The sequence below is a fragment of the Eublepharis macularius genome, chromosome 2, assembly GCF_028583425.1.
Source record: "Eublepharis macularius isolate TG4126 chromosome 2, MPM_Emac_v1.0, whole genome shotgun sequence".
NCBI classification, from domain to species: domain Eukaryota; kingdom Metazoa; phylum Chordata; class Lepidosauria; order Squamata; family Eublepharidae; genus Eublepharis; species Eublepharis macularius.
Genome location: NC_072791.1, coordinates 5,574,001 through 5,601,598, shown reverse-complemented (window position 1 = coordinate 5,601,598; position 27,598 = coordinate 5,574,001). Strand labels below are relative to the sequence as shown.

Below are 27,598 nucleotides of genomic sequence, written 5' to 3'. Positions count from 1 at the left end.
AAGCTTCCAGGTGTGTGACTTTGGCACTCCCATATCAAGGCAGCCTTCGGCACCAATCGAGCTCCTTCCCCTGCAGGCTGATTGGGAAATGCTTCTGCCCTGAAAGAACTGCTTTTCCTCCATCCCCAGCGGACAACCCGCCTCTGCTCCTGGTAATCATAATAATAACTGAGTGTATATACTGCTCTTCTAGACAGATTAGTGTGTCACACAGAGCAGTGAACAAGTTAAGTGTTATTATTATCCCCACAATGCAGCTGGGGAGCCAGGCTGAGAGGAGTGGCTGACCCAAGGCCACCTACTGAGTTCATGGCAGGAGTGGAATTCGAACTAGCAGGGTGCTGATTCACAGCCAAACCACTTAACCACTGTGCTACAGCAGCTTTCTTACAGTATAATAATAATAACAGCAACAACAACAACAACTGTGCTTATATACTACTCTTCTAGACAGATTAGTGCCTCACCCAGAGCACTGAACAAGTTAAGTGTTATTATTATCCCCACAATACAGCTGGGCAGCTGGGGCTGAGAGGAGTGGCTTACCCAAGGCCACCTACTGAGTTCATGGCAGGAGTGGAATTCGAACTAGCAGGGTGCTAATTCACAGCCGAACCACTTAACCACTGTGCTACAGCAGCTTTCTTACAGTATAACAACAACAACAACTGTGCTTATATACTACTCTTCTTGACAGATTAGTGCCTCACCCAGAGCAGTGAACAAGTTAATGTTATTATCCCCATGATACAGCTGGGGAGCTGGGCTGAGTGTTGCCTAGAACCCCCTCCCCAGAGTTTGGACGTGGACTGTATGCACGAACAGGGCTTAACTCAGTAGTGAGGCCAATATGATGCATGAAGAAGGGAAAATCATGGGATGGGCAGGGCAGCCCCCCGATCAGCACCCGCAGGCCACCCTCTCTGCAAACACTCTGGAGTGGCCACGCTGCACCCAGACAAATGGGCCTGCTTGCCAAGATGCCAGCCCCTGCTGAGATCCCTACAGGAATCAGGATCAGCAGTGAGAGATAGAGAAGAGAAGCCATGTTCCAGAAAGCAACAACAGAACACCACTGGTTGTCACCTATAGCTCCCAGCTCAAACCCATCCAACGTATCATCAGTGAGCTACAACCCATCCTGGAAAATGATACCTCTCTCTCAGAAGCCCTGGGTGGAAGACCTTTCCTTGCCTACAGACAGCCCCCCAACCTTAAACGACTTCTCACCCACAATCATGAATCGGCCAGCAGAGTCACCAGCACAGGTACCAGGCCCTGCAACAGACCCAGATGCCAGCTCTGCCCCTATATCTACCCAGGGAAGACAATTACAGGACCCAATGGCATCAACTACACTGTCTCTGGCTCTTACAGCTGCTCATCCTCCAATCTGATATATGCCCTCATGTGCCAACAATGTCCTTCTGCTCTGTACATTGGACAAACCAGCCAACCCCTACGCAAAAGAATAAATGGACACAAATCTGACATTAGAAATGGAAACGTCCAAAAACCAGTGGGAGAACACTTCAATCTACCGGGATTGAATTCCACCAAAGACTTCCACCAAATTCCACCAAAGACTTAAAGGTCGCTGTGGTTCAACACAAACCTTTCAAAAACAAAATCCAACGGGAGGCTGCTGAACTGGAATTCATATGCAAATTTGACTCTGTCAAACTGGGACTGAATAGGGACTATGAATGGTTATCACATTACCACAGGTAACAGATTCTCTTTACAGAGGCGTGATCTGGGGGAGCCCAGTGACGCCTGGTGTGGGCTTTCGGGAACCACAGATCTCTTTGTCAGATGCAGCTGGCAGGGAGAGCTGTGGTTACCGAAGGCTTATACTACATAGGAATTGGATACCTTCACTGCTACAAATACAGCAAACTGACTGCACACCAAAAGGAGATGTTTACATTTCCAAGCAAAGGAATGTTTTGATTGCCTCCATGCTAATTGTATTCTGTCCTCTTGTGATTTATGCCCCCTTCTTTCCTCTCTTTCTCTCTCTTTCCCCCTCCTCTTCTGTATCTGCCCAGTTTTGATCAGGCATCTGATGAAGAGAACTTGATTCTCGAAAGCTTATGCTATAATAAAATTGGTTAGTCTTAAAGGTGCTACTGGACTCTTTTTGATTTTGCTACTACAGACTAACACGGCTAACTCCTCTGGATCTATCAAAACAACAGACTGCAATAAAATGCAGACGGCTCCCCATTTATCCTTCCCTTACATCTTTTCTTCTCCATGGAAGCGTCACCAAGTACCACCAATAAACTCAATCGCTCTTTCCACCTCTTTCCCCCTCCCTATCCATTCAAGGTGTCACCAAGAAAACCATTAGATGCCAAATTGTCCATCCCAGATATCTTATGTCCTGTTAAAGTGACACATTAATTGCTCTTGGTAAATTTCCTGAGAACCGTCAACGGCATTTCGTTGGTCATGCCCCAGGAGAGAGAACTGGCTATTTAAGGGAGAGGGCAGCGCTCCCCAGTGTGCGCGCCATTCCCCCCATCCTAACTAACGTACTACATTAGACTTCTCCCCCACCGCCTGCTCGCTGCTAAGATCTCTGCTTCTCAACTGACAAGTGAGTGTTGTCCAAGGACACTCCTGCTAATGCGACAGTCTCTATACTTTTCCACTTTTTATTTCCTAGCCTTGCATTGAGTGTGTGTGTGAGTTTCTCGTAAAAGCCTTGATTCATTGAAATATTTGTCTCCTCTTTCTTGAGAGGCCACCAGGATTTCTGACCCTGGTATAAATTGGTCCCGATCCCTTAATAATAGCCTGCTGCGTATTAATTCCCCGTCTTTGAGGCAGTCTGGCTAACAAGAGGAGTGGCTTACCCAAGGCCGCCTGCTGAGCTCATGGCAGGAGAGGGATTCAAACCAGTAGAGTGCTGATTTGCACTCAAACCACTTAACCCCTGTGCTACAGCAGGTAGGGATCTCATTCCCCCAGTGGGGTCGGGGGATCTCCCACTTCTACCCTCCGCCCCCTGCCTCCACTTAACAGGTCAGCGGGGGAGGAATGCACAGGAATGGCCCTTCTGGGTGCATTCTTGGGGCATCACTCCCGAGAGTTACATCATCGCACTGCCCCAACAGCACTCCTGTGCCTTGTAGCAGGCCGATTTTGGCCTCCTATGGGCGCACACCCCCACACCTGCACAAGTGATGTCCCGTACCCCTGCACCTGCGCAGGTGACATCACTGCGCAGGTGCAGGGGCACGTGCACGTACATCATGGGCCCAGCAATAAGTAAGCGCCAGGTTGCCTGCCTCCTGCTGGTAGGCTAAGGGGACCTGGTAACCCTCCAGGCTGAAGACAGGGTTACCAACCTCCAGATGGGACCTGGAGTTCTCCTGGAGTTATAACTGATCTTCATGGTGGTGGGCAGTGGCCCTTCCTCCCCTTTGACCTGCCTGCGCCCCCACCCCACGCTGCAGTCCAGCCTCAACCGCAACTTTTTTGTGACCGGACTGGGGCACGCCTTTCCCCCCAGGGCGGGGTCTGAAATGGTGCTGGGGTGGGAAGATTGGCGCGAACTCCAGTCTCTGAAGACAGCCGTCAGCCAGCTGCATCGCGGGCCTTGGCTCCTTCGCGTGGCATTTGCTCAGTTCTTAATGAAGGAGCTTAGCATTCATACAGATCCTCCCCGATGGTTCCGCAGGTGTCGCTACCATGGCAATTTGGCTTTAATTAAACTTGGCTTGATTGGCAAAAGGTGACGAGCGGGACCTGCCTCCCTGCAGAAGAGTGAATGCCTGGCTGTGCGTTTTTAGGAGAGCAAATTGGAGATGAAGACATTGGCGATATGGGGAGAGAGAGAATATGCGACAGGAAATATGACCCCCTCCAAATAACCAGGAAACCCGATTCTCAGTTCTTCACACACTCCTCTCCAGTGAATTCGTGCTTACGGAAATCACGTCCCTGTCGTCCAATTTAAAGGTCAAAGGATTATTTTACTGCTTTTAAAAGGTAAATCGCTTTGAGAACACGGCTGGGAAGAAGCAGAACAGGAAAGGAAGAAATAAAGAATACGTTTAGTCCATTCCAGTACTTGAGGCCCGGCTGCACCATCCTGGCCTGGCGGGTCTTCCTCTCCTCCGAAGTTGCTCTCTATGAAAATAAGCCCTGGCAATTCCTGCTGCGGAAAAAATGGCTGCCGGGAGCAATCAGACTGAAGGTGTGTGGGCAGCTGGCACAAAGTTCACAGGTGTTTTAGCCGAAGATCTGACTGGCTATTTCCAGCCAACCGGTACTGCTGAGCGCGGCCTCTCTGCCCAGTCTCCGGGCCCTGATTCTGTCGCAACTCAATCACTCCACTTAATTTCCTTGCATCTCTGCTCCCTGGTCTTCCATCCAGAATCCTTGTGTCTGGACATGAGCCTGGTCAGAGGGGCTGCTCACAGACATAGAAGGGAGGTGGGCAGTTGCAACAGCCCTATGCAGACTGGGACCGGCGTATCTACGGCACCGCCTCTCCCCGTATGAGCCCCGGAGGATGCTTCGATCCAGCTATAAACAGCTGTTACTGGTCCCTGGCCCCAGGGAGGCCCGTTTGGCATCAACCAGAGCCAGGGCCTTCTCGGTCCTGGCTCCAACCTGGTGGAACGCTCTGTCTAAAGAGATCAGGGTCCGGCTGGATTTGCCATCCTTCTGCCAGGCCTCTAAGACAGAGCTGTTCCGCCAGGAATATGGTTGATGCGCTGGGCCTCCCTGCCGGCCACCTAGAGATAGCTGTGCCCCTACAAAGGGTATCTACCACCTAGCCTTTGCCATACATTCTTGGAGGTGGTTGGGTGGTGGTTGCTGGAGAAATCTGCTACTATATGTTTTTTAAAAAAAATCTGCTGCTTGTATTGTCTGTTTGTGCGTTTTTAAATATTTAATGAGTTTTACTGGTTTTTAAAGGTACATATATTTTATGTTATTGTATAAATTGTAATCCACCCTGAGCCTGCTGATGCGGGGAGGGCAGAATCGAATAAAATAAATAAATAAATAAACATCAGCCCCAGTGATTGGCAGGCAGTATGGAGCCTCTCAATTGGTGCATTCTGGCATAAATCGAGTCGTCCAGCTGCCTGTTCCTGAGCAACAAAGCAAGATATTCTGCCTGCTACATTCCAAATAGAGCTTGGGGGAACCTGCCCTTGTTCATTTCTCTTTATTTCCATACATCGGGTTGGATTCAGCTTAGTTTCTGCTCAAGCCAGGCTCTTCTTACTCCCCACTCCTGTGGGCTGCTGCAGCCAGTTGATCTCTTTGAAATGCTACTCCTAGGGGAAGGGAACAGAATTGCCACCCACTGGCTGGCAACTTGCAGGAAAAGGAGGAGAATGGGAGATGTGGCACAAGCAGTATGATGTCACTTCCAGGTATTTTCTGGAAGTGACATCACATTGCTGGCACGACATCACTTCTGGATGTTTCCAGGAAGTGACATCACAATGTTGGCCTGGTGTGGTTTTCGAAAGCGTTTTCTCCTTCTGACCCTCAACGGCCAGCAGGCAATGGAGAGGAAGACTGAGAGGGGTCTCTAAGCATAAGGGGAAAATCACGGGCCTGCAGGAGGGTTTGATGGAACGTTCCCATCTGCTAGGAGAATATTTAGTCTGGTTCCAACCCATTGTTATTATACAAAGATTTGGGCCATCCATTTTTGTTATAAATGGCACTTATTTGTTGGGGGACGTGTATGTTTTATGGATTTTGTATGCAATATCTATTCAAAATTTATTCCATTTATGCTTACAGGCCTACTATATAAAAGCGTAAGCATGTTCTAGACGACTCACTTCCTACTCTGGTGTGCCATCAGAGTGTGCTGCTGCAAAGGGAAGCCCAGGTGAGGCAGCCTGTCCCTCCAGAGAGCATGCCGTGGCAGTAAGCCCAGGCCGGGATCAGAAGCGGAGCAGGTGGCAATGCCCGCCCCCGTTCAAGCTACCAGAATCAGGTGCAGAGCAGGCAGCAATGCCTTGCATGCTTCACCCAGCTGGGATCAGGCGCGGAGCAGGCAGCAATGCTCACCCCCCTTCACAGGGTCAGGATCAGGCACAGAGCAGGCACCAATCCTGCCCCCCTTCACCTGGCTGCAATCAGGTGCGGAGCAGGAGGCAATGCCCACTCCCCCTTCACCCAGCAGGGATCAGGAGCAGAGCAGGTGGCAATGCACACCTTTCTTCACCTGGCCAGGATTAGATAAAGAACAGGTGGCAATGCCCAGCAATCTTTAAGGTGGCTGGGATCAGGTGTGGAGCAGATGGTAATGCCTGCCCCCCACCATCAACCAGTTTGGATCAGGAGCAGAGCAGGTGGCAATGCCCACTTGCCTTCACGCAGCTGGGATCAGAAGCGGAACGGGTGGCAATGCCTGCCTTCCACTTTCACCCAGATGGGATCAGGTGTGGAGCAGTCGACAATGCCTGCCACCTGCCTGGAATCAGGAGTGGAGCAAGTGGCAATAACCACCCACCCTTCAACCCGCCAGAATCAGATTCTCAAACTGCCACAGTCCTCCTTTCACATCCCATTTTTTTTCTAGATATTGTTTCAATTTCCCGCAATCTGCAATATATTCTCCTGGATCAAGGTCTTTGAGTTTTCTTGTCATTTTATCCATCTCAGCCATATACAGCTATTTGTAAATCCAATCTTCTGTAGTTGGTATTTCTTGTACTTTCCATTTCTGCGCATATAAAAGTCTTGCTGCTGTAGTCATGTAAAATAACAATGTTCTGTACTGCATTGGAACATCTTCCATTCCCAAGTTCAGTAGCAGCAATTCTGGGTTCTTATTTATTTGGGTTTGCAAAACCTCATTAAAAACCCCAGCTGTATTGTGGGGATAATAACAACACTGACTTTGTTCACCGCAATGAGTGGAGCACTAATCAATCTAGAAGAGTGGTATATAAGCACAGTTACTAGTATTACATGCCATTCTAGGAGGCTATCTACCAAAAAAAGGGGGGGAGTAGTTGTGAATTTTCTGCATTGCGCTGGGGGTTGGACTAGATGACCCTGGAGGTCCCTTCCAACCCTATGATTCTATGAACAGTTGCCTGTACTTTTCTTTTTCCCAGTCTCCCAGTTACAGGGGTGTGCCTCATTCCAAGTGCCTCACCAAATCCTGGAATCATCTCAGCCAGTCTCCTTCATTTTCTTGTTTCCAGACTGGGCTGTAAGATGCTTTAATTGAGGTATCCTTTTTTATCTTTGAAATTTCTGGAGAGTCGGGGCCTGGGGTGTGACACTCGGGGAGAGGTAATTTGCTGTAATTATCACTCACACAACAGTCTTTGCGCAAGTATCTGGTGGGTCCCATCCGTCACCCTGCGGCAGGTTTGCAGCTCAGCTGCCAGAATGGCTTGTGTTAAGGCGGCCACACCCTGCCCCCCTTCAGCCATTCAGAAAAGGGTCAGATTGTAGCTGGCGAAAGGTAGAGCTAACCTGGGCCATTTCCACACATGTTGAATAATGCACTTTAAATGCACTTTTGCAATCCTTTGGAAGTGGATTTTTTGTTCCACACATGGAAAATCAGTTTCAAATGTTCACTAAAGAGTACTGAAAGTGGATTATCCAACGTGTGTGGGAGCAGCCCTGTTCCATTCCATAATGAATCACTCCTTTGAATTAATGTCTGGGCCAGTCAATCGATCTGCCAGTTGCATTTATACCCTGTCCTTTCTCCCAGGCGGTGGCACACACAACTCTTCCTCACAACAGCCTTGTGAGGTAGGTAAGGCTGATGAAGAAGGATTAACCCAAGGTCACTCTGTGAATTTACATGGCTGAACCAGGTTTTACTTTGTCATTAATTTGGACACCAATGCAGCACCCTGATTTATTGTGGAAAAGACCCTGGCACAGTATGGTTTTGAGGTCTCCAGTCAGGATGCAGGCCACTCAACGAAGAGTGAACGCTCTCTAGTGAACCCATAAAGTCATCCGGGAGCAGAGAATCTGGGCAGGTACAAATATCTCTGAGCATGGAAATTTCATTTTCCACAGTAATGACTGGGCCGTACGGGAGGAGGTCCTTATGCTATGCCAGCATAAGAGTGGGTATCTCCATCTTGTCAAAGGATCAATGACGCTACAGTGGCTACATTATCTACCCTAGGTTGCACTATGTGTCTGTGGTCTTGTGCAACTTACCTTACCAAACTGCTATCAATTCTAGCTAAGCATGGGCTATATCTCAGGCAGGGCTCATCTAGCAATGGAAGCCAAAAATCTGTAGGGAAATTCAGAGTCTATGAAATTTGGCATCCACTCTAAAAACGACATCTGTTAATGGAATTACTCACAGGAGGTACAAGGGATAAGAACAAGCTGAATTTTCACCTGGGACTGTTCTTGGCTGAGAACTTGGAAGAAAAAGATTTTAAGAAGAGTCATTGGCTGATTCCACACACGTTGGATAATGCATTTCCAATCCTCTTTCGAGATCATTTGGAACTGAATTTTTCGTATGCGAAACAAAAAATCCACTTCCAAACGATTGCTACAGTGCGTTGAAAGTGCATTATCCAACATGTGCGGAATCAGCCCATTGACACTCAAAGGATTCCAAACAGGTGAGTGCAATCATCTGTCATTTGCCCTCTGTGGCCAATTTACGGGTAAACATTAAGATTTTGTTTCTTATGACGAAAACATGGATCGAGATTGCCCATCAGGCCTTGACTTGAAAGAGATTTCACTTCCAACCCCCGACAGTTTCATTAATTTCAAGGTTCAAGTCTGGCAAATCTCTTACAGGACAGTTTCTGTTACCAGCCACAGCGGACAATTATTTACTTATTTTGCATTATTTATAGTCCACATTTTACACTGAGACTGAAAGTGGATTACGTGGTATCACTGAATAAAATCAACAACTGGGACATTCAATAAACAATACAATAGGGTAAAGATAGCAGAAATTGGCAAACAAGTTGAAAAACAATGATGAAACATAAGCAGATTGATATGACTTATTAAACTGTGTGGAATTATCCGGTAGGAGTGTGCTTAAAGCAACAGACAGTACACAGTCGTACAGTCTACAGTCCTTGTACACAGTTTTTGAAAAACCAGGAGACTGCAAGATTTCCTGTCAACTTCAGACCTTTCCATAATGTCAAAACCACTACAGACAATGCATCTGTACCAGCAGCTGTTGATTTTTCCCATGTCCCTTTGTTAATGCAGGTCGGATGATCCCAAACATAGGCTTTTTGATGGTTAAACGGGGACCCTCTCCTCCCTTTTTCACTGCTGAAAAGATGGCTGGATCCAACCCAGTTTCCCCCTGGATCTTCTCAACAGTTTTGCAAGTAAATACTTCTAGTTAAGCTCTGAGGTGTCCTGGAGTTGTCTGTCTGTCTGTCTGTCTGTCTGTCTGTCTGTCTGTCTGTCTGTCTGTCTGTCTGTCTGTCTGTCTGTCTGTCGAGCTGGTGAAATGATCTTAAGCCCCTTACACTCTGCCACCATTTCTTGACCCATGATGAAAGGAAAACCAAGAGAACTAAGGAATATATTTAAGATATTTTCATTAGTTCACATTCTGCTTCTAAATGCCTACTGAAAAGCACGCACTCAGAACCTTTCAGAACCTTAAAATAGTAAAGAGTTCAGTAGCACCTTTAAGACGAACCAACTTTATTGTAGCGTTAGCTTTCGAGAACCACAGCTCTCTTCGTCAGATGCATCGTCAGCTTTTGAGAACCACAGCTCTCTTCGTCAGATGTAGTTCAAATCTAAGTTCAGAACCTGAGGTTCTTTTGCTCTTGCGGATCAGGTTTTGCTGGACTTATTTTAATTCTGCTTCAGAACAGCACTTGTAACAAAATATTTATCCTCCTCTAGCAAGCTCAGCTCTTGAGAAAACATACCTTAAACATTAATACTGCAGTTTAAGGAAACTTTAATGAAAGTAACACTGACCAAAAACAAAAGGTAAAGTGTCAGGCACAGAGAGAGAGAGACTTAAAATGGGACGTCTGAATCAGCAGCTGCAAGACGGCCTCAATCAACTCAACACAAAGCTGAAATCTTTTACAACCCAACAGTCTGACAGACGGCTGCATAGAAAGAAATCAATAGTGAATCTATCTAGCAATCTCAGCCCCTAATTTATCGACTGGTTAGTCATCCATGATAAGAAGCCTCCAGTGATATAAATCTCCCCGGTACTGACACATTGATACGGCTGTTTGTGGTTGCATCCTGGAGCATAAGCCTCTAATGAATGAGAAAGCACTGAGAAAATAAGCGATGGAAGGGCTAGCAGAGAGGCCAGGGTTCAAATCCGTGCTGTGCCATGAAGAAAACTGCATGATCTCGAGCCGGATGTACCGTCCCAGGCTAAGCAATGCATGCTCCCCTTGGCTCCCTGGAGGAAAGGTGAGGCATGCTGCAGGTGACACAGGGACCAAACAGGCACCAGGTGCAGACTGAAAAGAAGAAGCAGAAGAAACAGAAGCAGAAGCAGAAGAAACAGAAGTAGCAGAAATAGAAGAAACAGAAGCAGAAGAAGCAGAAGCAGAAGAAGCAAAAACAGAAGCAGAAGCAGCAGAAATAGAAGAATCAGAAGCAGAAGCAGAAGCAGAAGCAGCAGAAACAGAATAGAAGCAGCAGAAGTAGTAGCAGAAACAGAAGAAGTAGACAAACAGAAGCAGAAGCAGAAGCAGCAGAAATAGAAGAAACAGAAGCACAGGGACCAAACAGGCACCAGGTGCAGACTGAAAAGAAGAAGCAGAAGAAACAGAAGCAGAAGCAGAAGAAACAGAAGCAGCAGAAACAGAAAAAACAGAAGCAGAAGAAGCAGAAATAGAAGAAGCAGAAGCAGAAGCAGAAACAGAAGCAGCAGAAATAGAAGAAACAGAAGCAGAAGAAGCAGAAGCAGAAGAAGCAAAAACAGAAGCAGAAGCAGCAGAAATAGAAGAAGCAGAAGCAGAAGCAGAAACAGAAGCAGCAGAAACAGAAACAGAAGAAGCAGAAGAAACAGAAGAAGCAGCAGAAATAGAAGAAACAGAAGCAGAAACAGAAGCAGCAGAAACAGAATAGAAGCAGCAGAAGCAGAAGAAAAAGTAGCAGAAGCAGAAGAAGCAGAAGAAAGAAGAAGAAGCAGAAGCAGCAGAAATAGAAGAAACAGAAGCAGAAGAAACAGAAGCAGAAGCAGCAGAAACAGCAGAAGTAGAAGAAAAAGTAGCAGAAACAGAAGAAGCAGAAGCAGCAGCAGAAACAGAAGCAGAAGCAGAAGAGTTGGTTTAAACCCCGCCCTTCACTACCCAAAAGAGTTTCAGAGCAGCTTACAATCACTTTTATAATCTCTCAGCCCCATCTACCTCAACAGACACACTGTGAGGTAGGTGGAGCTGAGAGAGCTCTGAGACAGCTGTGACTGAGCCTAGGTCACTCAGCTGGCTTCAAATGGAGGAGTGGGAATCAAACCTGGCTCTCCAGATGAGAGTCCCGCCGCTCTTAACCACTACACCAAACTAGCTCTCTCAATGGTTTACAAAGTGTGTTATTATTCTCCTCACGACAATCACCCCGTGAGGTGGGTGGGGCTGAGAGAGCTCTGAGAGAGCTGTGACTGGCCCAAAATCACCCAGCTGGCTTTAAGTGGAGGAGTGGGGAATCAAACCTGGTTCTCCGGATCAGAGTCCCGCTGCTCTTAACCACTACACCAAACTTGCTCTCAGGGGGCCTTCCCATCTTTTAATCTGATCAGTTATGGGCCAGTGACAAACAGTGCAGTCCCAGGTTCCAGCAGCAGCGGCAGGCAACTGTCTGGCAGGATCTTGCTCTGAACCTGGGGTAGAGGCCCAGGTGGAGCGGCAGTGGCTACCTGAGTCCACAGGTATGGCTTGCAATGTCACCCAGTGCCACCTTTCAGTGGCACACTGCCCCCTGCTCTTCTTCACTGGAGGTGGTAAGCTCTGGTGGGAGGTTCTCAGTGCCTGCTACACACCCAGAAAAGATCTGCAGAGGAGAACTGAAGCTAATCAAGTTGAGATGGAATTGTCATTTTTGGTGAATCAGAAACCTTAAGGATGCAATTCCATCATATCTGATGAGTGGGGGATTTGGCCCGCATCACAGTATGCTGTCCCAGCTCGAGAGCATTTGCTGAATGCACAGTGTGCACGAGGAGCTAGCCACGAGACGCAGACAGGTTTCTTGTGTCAACCACATGCCTACAAACCACATAAGCCAATCTTTTTTTTTTAATTGATGGTCAAAAGGTTCGACTCAACCAGGTTAGGAGCTGAAAGATGACTGAAACCGATACAAATACTCTAAATCTGCCAGAATTTCCAGTTTCTCCTTGCAGGTTTCAAGTCGACACTTGGAATTTGAATGCAAACCCTTTTCCCTCCAGATTGTAAATGTGGGTGCTTTTGGCTTCCTAGCATATTTATTTTGGGAGCTCTCGCATATGAAGTTTCATTTTCTGGCAACTGTCAGATACTGGCTTGGATTCTATGCCTCCTTTCTGCTTGCAAACTTCTTCATCCATTGCAGAGGCGGTCCTGCCCGGTGGCGCACATCCTTTTTGCACTAGACACTTTCTGGATCCTTGAAAGACATCAGTCTTGCACAAACAGAAGTGGCTTGTCACAGCCAGAGGAAGCACGGTGAATGCGATTGAGCGGAGGAGGTCTGCCTTTCTGAACCCTTTCGAGCTCAGAACAGGGCTTGGAATCTAAAACCACCTATTGATTTTTGTTCTGTTCATTCCAGTTCCAGGTGAGATCAGGGAAGCCTTCCTCACCTCTACTGAAGTTCTGCGTTCTTTGCTCAGTGTCAGACTCTGAGATCTCTTAGGCCTCCTTTGATAAGCATCTCCTTGTACTAAGCTGCAGAAAGAGAACTGAGTCTGTGGGGACTTGCTTTTTGGGATATCCACCTGTCTGTTTCCTTTCCTGTATAATCCCATGAGTTGTGATGTTGTTCATTATGCCAATTATTTATTTACCTTTGAAATGGAATGACCAGGTAAGTCTGTAGGTGGGAGGCCCTCGCTCTGGGCGGAGCGGGAGGGCGGCGCTGGAGGAGCAATGTCTAATTAAAAGAAAGTCGCTGAGCCAAAGGAGGAGGGGGCCTCTGCAAAGGTTTCCTGGGTGACTCACAATGGGGCAGGTGCTCTTAGAAATTAGCAGGTTTGGGTACCACTTCTGAAGGGCGGCTGCGGGGATGCTGGGACAAAAAAGGAACACAACATCCTCATTAAGAGAAGGGCGGGATGAGAGCCTGAAGGTCATGAAATGTGCCAGAAGACATGGAAGGGGGAGGCATGGGAAATTATGAGAGAACAGATGAAAACAAACCTCCCCTGGTTTGCCATTGCCTGCCTCTGCAGCCCTGGTCTTCGCTGAATGTCTCCCATCCATTTACTAACCAAGGCCGACTCTGCTTAGCTTCTGAGATCTGACGAGATCAGGCTTACCTGGGCTACCCAGGTCAAGGCTCTTATATTCTACCGTGCACTAATTTACTCTGCTAATTAAACCCCCTACAAAACACCCCCTGTATATATTTTTTTCATGTTTGTATCGACTACTATGCTTCCCCATAAGCAAAAAGCATTGAGCATGTAACAGTGCTAAAAAAAATTATCATTAGGACTGGAGGAAACATTTGCCTGTTTTGTGTTTCAGCAGCCAGTGTTTTTGGCTGGAGTGAAAGATGCTTGAAAGACATTCCCTCCCCACTCCAGCCCTGCCACCGTATTCACAGCCTGTTTGCTCCTTAATCTAGTCCTGTTTTAGTGCCATTTAAAAAAAAAAACTGTCTATTTCTTCTGGGAATAACGGCCCTAGACGATCAGGAATCATGTAGTTAAAACATCAGGATGCTGCATAGCCAGTCAGGAATGAGGAAGCCAAACAGGAGTAAGGACGGAAGTATCTCACTCTGAATGGGCACCCCCATTCAACCTCTTTTGCCGCAGACTCCAAATGGTCACTGGAAGAGGGAGAGCGCTTTTCACCACTGCCAAAAGAGTTCCCTTCTTTTCAGCTCATCCTTGATAATAATATGAAGTGAATATATAAAAATGGCATAAAATGTCCATTCCGTTTCTGTTGCAGCCAAACCACAAAGCAGTTTTACGGCATCACCAACATCTAATGCAATTGACCGACCCAGAAGCCAATTGATTCATTTGAAATGTGGTGCTGGAGGAGAGTTTTGCGGACACCATGGACAGCCAAAAAGACAAATAGGTGGGTACTAGATCAAATCAAGCCTGAATTCCCCCTAGAAGCTAAGATGACAAAACTGAGGTTATCGTACTTTGGTCACATCATGAGAAGACAAGATTCTCTGGAAAAGTCAATAATGCTAGGAAAAGTAGAAGGCAATAGGAAAAGAGCAAGATCCAAAATGAGATGGCTTGACTCAATAAAAGAAGCCACGTCCTCCAGTTTGCAGGCTCTGAGCAAGTCTGTTAATGATAGGACGTTTTGGAGGTCTTTCCTTCATAGGGTCGCCATAAGTTGGAGGTGACTTGACAGCACATGGCACACACAACTGACAAAAACATTTTCCGTTCTGAGGTGTTGCAACACAGGCCTCCTTGACCCTGACACCTCTTTTGATAACCATCCAATTAATTTTTCACCATCAAGGCATTGTTTTTCCAGATTTCTTCTTATCTCTAGGCAAGCATTGTTTAAATCTGTAGTGAGAGCTTGGCCCTGGGAAGAAAGCCGAAGATATTCCCTCTTCACTCCCACCGGCTTCTGAAGCCACTGTTCAGCAGTACAGTCACTTCCTGCGGATGGCTCATTCAAAAGACTGATTCATCCTCTTCGAGGCCCTACAATGGCTTTTATTAGCTCCAGGGAAGGGGGTGATTTCACTAAATAATAATCATAATTTAAAAACCTGACTTCCGGATGGAAAGTAGGCCTTGAGCAATACTCTGTAAAAGGAGACCCCCAAATCATCATCATCATCATCATCATCATCATCATCATCATCATCATCATCATCACATCATCATCATCATCATCAAGCTGATACTTAGGTCTCCAGTGGAAACTTATATCAGCTTAGCAAGGCCAATGAATAATAACATGTGACTTCTGCTTATTGTTGATTGTGTTTTGGATAATTCGAATAACAACAACAACAACAACAACAACAACAACAACAAACAACTGTGCTTATATACTGCTCTTCTAGACAGATTAGTCCCTCGCCCAGAGCGGTGAACAAGTTACTGTTATTATTATCCCCACAAAACAGCTGGGGAGCTGGGGCTGAGAGGAGTGGCTTACCAAAGGCTACCTGCTGAACTTGTGGCAGGAGTGGGATTCGAACCAGTAGAGTGCTGATTCGCAGCTGAACCACTTAACCTCACACACCCTACACGCTTCATGGGCCACAACTGCTCCAGCTCTTCCTTTTTGCTTCTTTGTCTATCTTCTGCATTTCCATAGGCACCCACTAGTTAAGAGGGAAGACGGCAACCACCGAAACCAGCACCATCATAGCAACACTCTCAGCAGCATCCGCACACAGCCAGTTTTAAGGGCCATAAGCCCTTCACAGTAGTGGAAGTCAGTACTGGATTTCACTGGGCACCTACATGAGTTGGGCAGGTGCTGGACTGGTACTTGAGGATGAACAAAATGGAGATTGTTAAGCTGCCAAAAACTGAAGCCTGACATCTCTCCCCCCCCCTCCACCCCACTTGACAAGTAGGAACATCAACAGGAAGATGCAGTGATGTTGCCCTCTCAGTCCCTCGCCCCTGCGCCACACAGAAAAAGACAGACAAAGAGCCAGGGAAGCAGAGCAGGGGCAAGGGACCTCTGAACACAATGTCCTATTACACATTTTTTTTAGATGATTATTCATCTGACTGTTTTACAGGATGCCATCATGGTGCCTTACAGAGTAGAACAGCGCAGGTCTACTTGCTATGTTAAGGGAGAGAGTACAAGGGCCGGTTTGAGGCACTTTGACATCCAGAGCAAGGTACACCTGTCATCTCACAGCCCTATGCATTGCCTCGAGTTGCCAGGGGCCCTTACCCTCCGGGCAAGAGGCAGAAGACCCAGCACTCACCTTTGTTTATGTTTTTGCATGCACGCAAAGCACACGCGTTCCCAGACTGCATGGTGACATCACTTCCGGGAAGTGATGTCATTGCACAGGGCATCGTACCAACCCTGGGAGTGCTTCTGCACTCTGCAGTGGGCCAATTTCGGCACCAAATGGGCCCGATTTGGCCCACGGTGGAGCTGATTTGGCCCACCAAACAGGCCAAAATCAGCTTGCTGTGGAGTGTGGGAGTGTGCCACGCTGCCTGGGGGTGCACCCCAAGAGGCGCATTGCCCTGCCTTCCCCTCCCACTAGCCAGGTAAGAGGTGGGGGGGCAGAGGATGGGAACGGGGGATCCCCTGCCCCCAGCAGGGGACTGGTAACCCTACCAATGCCACAAGGGTCTTGGCATAGAGCTGCCCACCAGCAATACCAGCCACCTCCAGGTTTACTGGTAACCTGGATCCAGCCAGGCCCTTGCAGTGGGTTGGTGCCCTGGTCACCGTGCCAGCTCTAGCAGTTATGTGGGTGGCTTGGCCAGAGAATCAGAGAAATGGGAGCTGCTGTTTCCAATGGTTCCCTCTCTTTTTCTGGCCCTACATGGGGGATGTCTTTCCATCAATTAGCAAAATAATTCCTTGGCTACAGTTCGTCAACAGTGCTTTGTTTTTGACACCTGGCGTCGTGTGAAGCTTAAACACCGACAGGTCTGGTAGCAACTTCACAGCTTCTGCTCGATACATTTGACCATGTTTGATTTGCACTCTGTCTGAGTCGCTTTCACACTGAAAGCTGTCAAACAAAAATATCTTCAGGAGCTCCGCATTTGTGGATGAGAGCAACGGCTTGAATGGAATGATGGTCCCCTCCAACACACACACCAACGCACCCGCTCTCACGTTTAGAAGTATGTGCGGTGGTTTCGAGCTCTCATTCTCAACGTTCCCAACACAAATCTCACATCGGTGACGAATTCCCAGCACCCCCCAATCTCCACCTGAAATATGAGCAGAATATCAGCCTGCATTACAGTTCTAAGAGCTGTTCATCCTTGAAATAGTATAGATGACAAATGGCATTATTACTCTAGTGTAAATTCCTAGATGAAATCCTGTAGTATATAAAACAAGAGTCATACGAAGCTTTGGGAATCACAGGAACGTTACATATGCGAGAGAAGTGCCAAGAGGGTAAGTCAAATGCTGCCCCTTGGGAAAGGACGTTCTTTCTTCTTTTTGGCAGATGTAAATTGCTGACTTCCAGCTGCCTTCTCTTCGCAGAAAACATTATCCTCTGCCAAGGCAAACAGAGCTTTGTTTCTGAGCTGGCCTTGTGGAGTTTTCCCATGGGTAAATCAGGCTAATGGGACACTGTTGAAGCTGACAGAAAAATGATGTCGACAAAAGTTAACCTCAAGCCATTTTTATGCAGGATTAGGCCTCCAAAGAATTATCCATCCGGCACCTTTTCTGCCGGGCAAATCTGAGCGGCAGCAGATGTGGTGAGTGGAAAGCAGTGGAAAGCCCAGGTTCAAAACTCAGCAGGCTTAGAATGCCTATCAGCAGGGCTTTTTTTCAGCCGGAACCCGGTGGAACGGAGTTCCGGCATCTCTTAAAAATGGTCACATGGCTGGTGGCCCCGCCCCCTGATCTCCAGACAGAGGGGAGGTGAGATTGCCCTCCGTGCCATTGGCATGGAGGGCAATCTAAACTCCCCTCTGTCTGGAGATCAGGGGGCGAAGCCACCAGCCATGTGACCATTTTCGCCAAGGGTGATTTAAACTTTACAAAACTCCCCCCTTGTTCCAGCTGACCCAAAGTGACGTCATTGTGCGGTCCTGAGTTCCACCACTGAGTTCCACCACCACTTTTCCCAGAAAAAAAGCCCTGCCTATCAGTGATTCCCAACCTGTGTGCTGGGGGCAAATGGCTGGGGCACCTCCAGACAGAGATGAAGTAAAGGCTCCGGTGGACCGAAATAATCCACCTACAAAGGAGGCTGGCCACTGCAACTCTGCATGATTCACTGCTCTGGCCGTGCCTCTTTCTAACCAACCTGCACTGTGGGTGGGTAATTCAACCTCAACTTGGCATCAGTAGCAACTGGAACATCCCACCATTTCTTCTGTAAACTCAGTCTTTGGACAAGACTGCCTGTTGCATCTCAACATGAGTTACCGTTCCGGCCTTGTTTTCTTCCCAAAGAACGGCACACGTTGTCATCCGAGAGAAGAAACAAGAGAACTGAGAGAGTATAAAATCAGACGTTCTACAAAATGGGGCTGGCCACCATGAGACCCTCAGCCGATCCGCATAAAGAGCGACAGACCTTGCGTATAGACTGTGAAGAATCAACAAACGGCATAGACTTGGCCATCGCCACAAGTCCTAACAGCCTTGAAAAAAAGGACTGGACAAATGCACAGAGGACAGGCTTGTCAATGGTTATGAACTATGACAACTAAATGGAGACTCCACATTCAGAGACAGTATACCTCTGAACACCAGATAATGTGGGCAAACCTCAGGGGAAAGCCATTGGCTTTATGCTCTCCACGTGAGATTCTGGAAGGCACATGCATTGCTCATGCTGGAAACAGATTGCTAAATGAAAACAACCCCGTTAACTATTGATATTCCTTGCTCATAAATTTGCTTATTTACCAAGAGCCTGGAGCAGGAGGAATATCCCACCACTATGTTCCGTCCAAGGGTTACCTCTCTGTGACCCAACAAGTCTCCATCGCTAAAGAAAAACCAGGTCCAGCAGAGCTCAAGGCAAACCCGGACATTTGGGCATCTGTTGCTTGGTTATAAGCCCGGGACACTTCCCCCGCACCCACTCAGTAACACCAACCATAGATCATGTACCATGAGCTATCTAAAACAGAGTGCAGACTGACCTCTTGCCTATGTAATATACTGCATTCTTAGTAGCAACTACTTGGCCATTGAGATATTGATTTCTCCATACCTATGAATGATGCTTGCAAGAGTAAGGCAATTCAGTATGTCTCAGAAGGTCATTAGCATTTATTAGAAAGGAATATTAAAACGTATTTCAAAAGACTGCCGTAACTGCCTTCATGTTAACATGATTTAGCTGGGGAAACTCTTCCAGGCACGGAGATGGAGGAGGAAAACGTCCTCCGACACAATTCTCCTACGTAGTCGTTGACTACACGAGAGAAGAAGCACAAAAAGAGGGTCGGGCTGCCTACAATGAATGTTGGCTGAGCAGCTGCGTATCTGTGCGGCCATCTGACAGCAATGCTGATTTTGTGAACCTGGGCAGATCATGAGAGGGAGGGCAGGAAGGGTTGCATCAGTGCTTAGTTCTTGTGGCCCCTTCTTACATGCCTAGAGAAATGCCGATCGTCACCTTGGGGTCAGGAAGCAATTTTCTCCAGGCCAGTTTGGCCAGGGATCCTGGAGGAGGGGTTGCCACCTTCTGGGCATGGAGCAGGGGTCACTGGGAGGTGGGGGGGTAGTTGTGAATTTCCTGCATTGTGCAGGGGGTTGGACTAGATGACCCTGGTGGTCCCTTCCAACTCTATGATTCTGTGATTCTACATTTCAGACTGAACTCTTCACTGTGAGAAATTCTAAGTGACCCACTTGCTAGAATATTGGACCCTGGGAATTTAAGACCCTCTAAAGTTTTGTGCATTTGTGAGAGCCAGTTTGGTGTAGTGGTTAAGAGCAGCAGGACTCTAATCTGGAGAGCCAGGTTTGATTCCCCACTCCTCCGCTTGAAGCCAGCTGGGTGACCTGGGATCAGTCACAGCTCTCTCAGAACTCTCTCAGCCCCACCTGCCTCACAGGGTGACTGTTGTGGGGATAACAATAGCATACTTTGTAAACTTCTCTGAGTGGGCATTAAGTTGTCCTGAAGGGCAGTATATAAATCGAATGTGACGATGACAATGACAATGATCGTGGGCCAATCACTCTGATCTAGCCTAACCTACCTTACAGGGTTGTTGTGAAAAAATGGAGGAGAGGGAACTATGCATCCTGCTATAAGCACCATAGAGTAACAGCAATGTGAAAATCAAATGAATACGAGCAGCCATGTTGTTCCATTGCAGTAAACCCAAGCAAGGTTCCTGCAGCGTCTCAAACGCTCAGGTTGCATCATTCCTGGAAAGAAGCCCCACTGAATGCAGGGGAGATTACTGGGGAGTAAACAGATGTGGGATTAGGCAACGAGCACCTTTTTCTGTAAGCTTCAGCGAGCAAGAGCCTGCCGCGTTGTATGGTGTGATCTTTTGCCTTTGAAAGCTCCTGCCACGATACATCAAATTTGACCTGCTACTGATTCACGAAACCGGAGGGGATCTGGATGCAGATCGTGACACGGAAGGAGGATCTCTTTATGTGCTACAGCAGCAGCTACCGGGGGTGCAAGTCCAATTGGCCGGATGAATTCCTTCCCTGTCCCCTCCACGGCACTGGCCACGCCAGGAATGTTCAATTCAATTTCAATTAGAGCCCTGACTCTTCTAATAATATTTGGTGCTGCATTTGGACCGTCTCGGTAAACTTTACGACTGCCCTGTAAAGTAGGGCGGGAATATTCTCCCCATATTATGACCTAGCTTGTCGGTGAGATGAGGTTGGAGCTACAGAATTCCCTGAGCGCAGCACATAACCAGTAAGAGCCAGTGTGGGTATAGTGCAGACCTGGGAAACTCAGGTTTTTATTTTATTTTTTATTTATTTATGTTATTTATAGTCTGCCTTTCTCATTGACTCAAGGGGAATTACATAGGGTAAGTCAATGTGAAAAATGGCTGGATCATCCCATAAACGATGCAATACGTTACAGCAACGGTCAGTACGCAGTAGTACAGTCTGCAGCCCCTATCCCTTTTCCAAAGTATCCCTCCAAACCACTTTGATTCCGTATGGCCCTTTTATCTGCATTAAGAAGCCCTCCTGAATAACACAGCTTTGTCACCTGGTTTTGTTTTTTACTATTGGTTGTATTTGAGGAACCACTTACAGTGAAATCCTAAGTAGAGTTACTCCAGTCTAAGCCCATTGATTTCAATGAGCTTAGACTGGAGTAGCTCTGTTTAGGATTTCACTGTTAATGGTAGTGGATTTTTAAAATAGATTTAATATATATATTTTTTTTTAATTGATTGAAATGTTGTAATCTGCTTTGGACCTCGTTCGAGGCAGTATAAAAGTCTAAAAAAATAAATAAAAAATAAACGAGTTTTGCATAGTTTGCAGAAAGCCAAGAGAGCCCGAGTTTCAAATACGCAATCATGCAGCTCCCTGGCTGACCTTGGGCCAATCTCTACCTTTCAGTCTAACCTACCTTACAGGGTTGTTGTGACAACAGAATAGTGAAGGAGAACCAGGTACACTGCCTGAGCTCCTTAAAGCAAATGTGAATAGACAGACAGACTAGCAGAATTCTAGCTACAGTTTCAACCGTTCTGGAGCCAGGAGAGAACAAATGTTCAAATTCACATTTGCGTACTGACGTCTTTTAAATCCAGATTTTCCTGCCTTGAAAATCCCCCATATGTTGAGTTCCTGTGAACTTTCCCCTCTTCTCCAGAGACAAAATGTCACAAGGTGCCCCCCCACACACACACGCACACACATTCTGGCTTTGTGCCTGGACTGCTCAGGGAGGAAGCTGGGGGAGGGGAACTCAATTATCTCAATGTGCGTGCCCCTGCGATGGATGATGCGCTCTGTCAGGGCAGGGGGGGAGAAGATGTCCACCCATGATGCAATCACTTCTCTGCCCTAGTTACCTCAGAGACAGGGTTGTCTTCGCACGCCTAGCTCTTGGATGAAAGGGAGATGGGGGGAGGGGAAAGGGATGGAGTAGGGGGTTGCAAAAAAAAAATTCCTAAACCCCCGCCTCTCCCCTGCTCTCCATCCTCCACTAAAGACTTCGGCTCCACTTAGCTCCCTTAGCTAAGGAAAGCTTTGTAGGAAGAGCCAGAGTATAATATATAACTGCGCTTACATACCACACTTCTAGGCAGATTAATGCCCCATTCAGAGTGGTGAACAAAGTCAGTGTTGTTGTCATCTTCACAATACAGCTAGGGAACAGGGGCTGAGAGGAGTGGCTTCCCCAAGGCCACCTTTCAAGCTCATGGCAGTAGTGGGAGTCAAGCCATCAGAGTGCTGATTCACATCCCAACCACTTAACCTCTATGCTACAGCAGTTTATGCCTGGAAAGTCAGTGTTACCGTTATTCTCACAATACAGTTGGGGAGCTGGGATGAGAGGAGTGGCTGACCCAAGGCCACCTTTTGAGCTCACGGCAGTAATGGGAGTCGAACCAGCAGAGTGTTGATGCACAATCCAACCACTTAAGCATGCTACAGAGTGGCTGATCAGTATTCAAAGGAGAAAGGCAGGGTAGGATTGCTAGCCCTATTCCCCAAAATTCAATTTGCAGAGTTCCCTCCGAGGCCTGCTCCACCAACAACGTGCAGATCTTTCTCAGGTGTAACACCACGCCTCTTCTTCAGAGGTAACCCCCAGTCCTTTCTCGGTCAGTTAGCTCTGCCAGCCCAGGGCTTCACGGAGCCAGGGTGAACCCTAAACTGTATCTGCAGAGTAAGTGCCCACGCCCAGTATCTGTAAAGAAGCAGCACTAAAAGATCACTCTCTGAGCATGTGGTAAGTGCTTTTCTCACTCTACAGCCCTCTGCTGATCTTCCTAACCAAACACGAGTCGAGGTGCCCAGCCAGCCCGGAGCCCCCACATTTTACATTCAGCACTTCTTTTCCCACCTCCAGTCTTACATGTTTGGGCAATGAGACACAGGTCAGCAAAAAACTTGTGCATGAGGGGACATCCAGTATGGTCAGTTCTTGGGGTCATACAGGATAGGTGCAGTAACCCAGTTTATCCCTGCCTGTTTTTGGATGTCAAATTCACACCAGCGCTATGTGGCTTGCTACTGCAGGAAGCTTGGTGCAAACACCTGAACGTCAGCCAAGAGAGATATGCGGGGAGGATAGCTCAAGGGGGAAAGGCAAGTGGCCCGGTAGGCAGTTCTGTTCTTCCAACCCATGGTGAGAAGAACTGTAGGGAGCAGTTGGCCAGACAGCTGGCCCCATGGCAAAGGAGGAACAGAGAAGAAGAGCAAGGACTGGGAAGGTTGTTTGTGCCTGGAGAGGTACGATCGATGGAGAAGGAGGTGCAGGGTGAGAAGGCAGAGACGTGGCTGATGGATGAAGAGGGCAAGTCTGGCTCAGTGGATGGAGAGAAGATGCTGGGGGGGGGGTGACACAAAGACACCCTAACAAATGGAGTGTGCAGGGAGAATGGAAATGGGGCAGGATTTTCCACCCAGCCTTCCAGCCACAGAACAGCTTCTCAGAAGAATCAGCCCAACAGAATGCAGCAGCAGCTAGAGAGAGAATGCGCCTGACAAACGATGGGTGGTGTAGCGATCAGCGTCGGACTACAATCAAGGAAACTCAGGGTCAGATTGCCACAGAAGTTGGATGCCTGACCTTGGACCAGTCCCTCACTCTCAGCCTAACCAAAATCACAGTGTTGCAGTAAAGATAAAAAGGAGAATGGAAGAATGTTGTAAGCTACTTTGGGGAGAAATGTAGGATATAAATGAAGTAGATAAATCAATAAGGCAGTGATGTTTAGTGGTCAGAGGGTCAGCCTAGAATTTGGGAAACCTGGGTTCAAGTCCACAGGCTGCTGACCAGTGCCTTAGACTAGTCTTTCTCTGTCATCCTAACCTACCTCACAGGATTGTTGTGAGAATAAAACTGGGAAGACAAAAACCATGTACCTCTTGGGGGAAAGGGATAAAAATGTAAAACAACAGGAGGGCCCAGGGCCATTGTGAATAGGGAGAGGGCCACAATCTCTTTTCGAAGCCTCCCAGTAGGATGCTGGTTGCAGCACCGGAGCCTTCAAAAGCAGGGTCATTTTAGGTGGGCAGCCGTGCTGGTCTGCAGTAGAACAGCAGGATCTGAGCCCAGTGGCACCTTAGAGATCAACGAGATTTTCGGGATATGAGCTTTCAAGAGTCAGAGATCCATTTTTAAGATACTTTGCACAGTCTCAGAGGCACTGTGGGATTTAAGGCCAGTGGTGCCTTAAAGACCAAGATTTTCAGGATATGGGCTTTTGAGAGTCAAAGCTCCCTTCTTCAGATACAGGGCCTTGGCGCTTGAAGGGAATTCTGACCCTTGAAAGCTTATACTCTGAAAATCCTGTTGTTTTCTATGCCACTGGATGGATGGATGGATGGATGGAGAGAGAGAGGGGGAGGGAGACAGTCAATTGGCCAAATGAGCAGTATCATTAAAGTAAGGATAGATGGACAGATGGACAGACAGACAGACATATAGTTGGATGGATGGATGTCAAGGCCAGTTGGCCACATGAGCAGTATCATTAAAGTAAGGCCAGGTGGACAGACAGACAGACAGATAGTTGGATGGATGGGTGAAAGTCAAGGCCAGTTGGCCAATGAGTTAAAGTAAGGATAGATGGACAGACATGTAGTTGGATGGGTGGAAGTCAAGGCCAGTTGGCCAATGAGTAGTAACGTTAAAGTAAGGATAGATGGACAGATGGACAGACATGTAGTCGGATGGGTGGAAGTCAAGGCCAGCTGGCCAAATGAGCAGTACCATTACAGTAAGGATAGATGGACAGATGGACAGACAGACAGACATATAGTTGGATGGATGGATGTCAAGGCCAGTTGGCCACATGAGCAGTATCATTAAAGTAAGGCCAGGTGGACAGACAGACAGACAGACAGATAGTTGGATGGATGGGTGAAAGTCAAGGCCAGTTGGCCAATGAGTTAAAGTAAGGATAGATGGACAGATGGACAGACATGTAGTCGGATGGGTGGAAGTCAAGGCCAGCTGGCCAAATGAGCAGTACCATTACAGTAAGGATAGATGGACAGATGGACAGACAGACAGACATATAGTTGGATGGATGGATGTCAAGGCCAGTTGGCCACATGAGCAGTATCATTAAAGTAAGGCCAGGTGGACAGACAGACAGACAGACAGATAGTTGGATGGATGGGTGAAAGTCAAGGCCAGTTGGCCAATGAGTTAAAGTAAGGATAGATGGACAGATGGACAGACATGTAGTCGGATGGGTGGAAGTCAAGGCCAGCTGGCCAAATGAGCAGTACCATTACAGTAAGGATAGATGGACAGACATATAGTTGGATGGATGGAAGCACGTCAAGGCCAGCTGGCCAACTGAGCAGTAGCATGAAAGTAAGGGCAGGCGGGCAGGCAGATGAGCGGTGGCCAGGGCTTTCGAGCAAGGAGCGGGACCTCGGAGGGGGCAGCCCCAGGCCCTGCCCGCCCCCCGCCCGCCCCCGGGAGCGCGCCGGGCCCGACCTTGTGGAGCTTCCACATGGCGCCCAGCGCCTTGACCTCGTGGCTGGCGTGCTTGCCCTCCTCCAGGCACTGGTAGCAGACGGGCGCCTTGCACTGCACGCAGTACATGCTGTGGTTCTCGAGCTCGTGGTCGGTGCAGGTGGAGACCTTGCGCGGGCTGAGGCGGCGGCTGACGCGGCCCTGGGCGGGCGGCAGCAGGCGGTGCTTGGCCAGCGGGCCGCGCGGCGGGTGGCAGCGCAGGCGGCAGGGCTCGCAGTAGAAGACGTCGCACTGCTCGCACATGACGGCCGCCTCCTTGGGCGCCTTCTCGCACAGCTGGCAGCGCAGCGCCGCCGCCTTGCTCTGCTGGTAGCGCTCGATGACGCCCTCCAGCACGCGGTTCTTGGCGAAGCCGCGCAGGCCGCGCTCGTCCAGGATCAGGCTGCGGTGGCACAGCGGGCAGGTCAGGCAGGCGTTGCGCGGCAGCGGCGCCAGCGAGGCGGCGGCGGCGGGCGGCGGCGCGGCGGGCGGCGGCGGCGCGGCGGGCGGGAAGACGCGCACGCCGTTGGGCGACTTCTGGCACGGCGTGGTGGGCGCGCTGGCGAAGCCGCCGTAGGAGCCGTAGCCGCTGTCGGCCTCGCTGTACAGGCTCATCTTGTCCAGGTCCAGGTAGTCGTAGTCCGAGGCGGCCGAGCCCGAGGCGCGGCGGCTCTGCGGCGAGTCGGCCTCGGGCGTCTGCACCAGGATGTGGCGGGCGCAGGCCTGGCACAGATTGTGCGAGCAGGGCAGGATCAGCGGCTCCCGGTAGAAGGAGCCGCACACCGGGCACTTCAGCTCCTCTTCCATCTCGTCCATGGGGCCCACCGCCGGCAGCACCGCGGACAGCGACAAGCAGCAGCGGCGGCAGCACCTCCGGCCGCCTTCCCTGCCAGCCCGGCAGTGCCAGCCCGGCCGCTGCAGCCGGCCCTCCGCGCCTCTCGCCCCGCCCAAGGCGCGCCCCATTGGCCGCCCGCGAGGAGCGCGCGGCTGCCATTGGGCCACGGCGGTGTCTGTCCGCCCCCTCCCTGGGCGGGCGGCCTTCAGACCACGCCCACCGCCCCGCCCCCTTGGCTCAAATCGGAGCTGGGCTGCGCGGCTGCTGCTGCTGCTGCGGGGAGTCGGGAGCGCGTCTCCTCCTCGAGAGCGGCGCAGGCAGCTGGGAGTGGAATTAGGAGCGCTGCACTGCACTGCTCAATGCACTGCACCGCAGCGTAATGCACTGCATCGCCTCTCCTGCACCCTTCTGGGTGAAGTGGAGGTCCTGATGCCAAACGCGCATTGAGGTCTTTGGAGGGGCGCCTATCCTAGAGAGAACAACCGCTCTGCTATGTCATGCCAAGTCTTCCAGTACTGCTTCCAGTACTGGCCAGCCAGCTGCCCTGGGAAGCTTGGATGAAAACCGCAAGCCTTCCTTGTTGTTTGGCCCTCTTGCAATTGGCATTCAGAGGTACCTGGCCCCTGAACATGGGAGGGGGGGGGGTTATTCATTCGTTCGTTCATTCATTCAAGTTGGGTAGCCATGTTTGTCTGTAGCAGTAGAAAAGAGCAAGAGCCCAATAGCAACTATAAGACTAACAAAATTTGTGGTAGGGGATTACCTTTCGTGAGTCACAGGTTGTTTCTTCAGATACTTCTACAGTATTTGAAGAAGTGTGAGCCATGACTCTCGAAAGCTCTTTTCTCATTCATTCATTCGCTCATTCGTTCGTTCATTCTAGTCTGCCTTTCTCCTTGAGACTCTTCTTGCGTATGGGTCAATGGAGTCAATTTTAAAGTCATTTCAATAAACAATGTAATGGGGTAGGTACATGCACATTTTCAAAGATTTAAACCAACAGAAATCCAATACAGAGGGGTTTTTTATTTTTTAAACAATGAAATTTAAAAAAAACCAACAGTATACACACAAAATACAAGCAAAAAAGAAAATATCAGAATAATGAAACTATGTTTCCTCCATACATACTTAAGATACTTTACGTACAGCCTTTTATATTTTACATTTTATATTCAACATTATATTCAATCTCATTATGTTCAATATATTAGCATGCTAACTTAACTATTTATCTTAACAATTTATCTATTTTAATATGACTTATATTTAATT

General features: G+C 48.5%; 1 protein-coding gene across 1 annotated transcript in view; it reads right to left on the bottom strand.

Moving 5' to 3' along the window:
- The window catches only part of TRIM9 (tripartite motif containing 9), a 100,628-nt gene extending 74,324 nt beyond the window's left edge, over positions 1-26,304 (bottom strand). The window contains exon 1 of the mRNA XM_054971922.1: positions 25,471-26,304. Within this exon, the coding sequence (XP_054827897.1) occupies positions 25,471-26,304 (834 nt within the window). The remainder of the gene's footprint in view (positions 1-25,470) is intronic.
- Between the last annotated feature and the right edge of the window lie 1,294 nt (positions 26,305-27,598).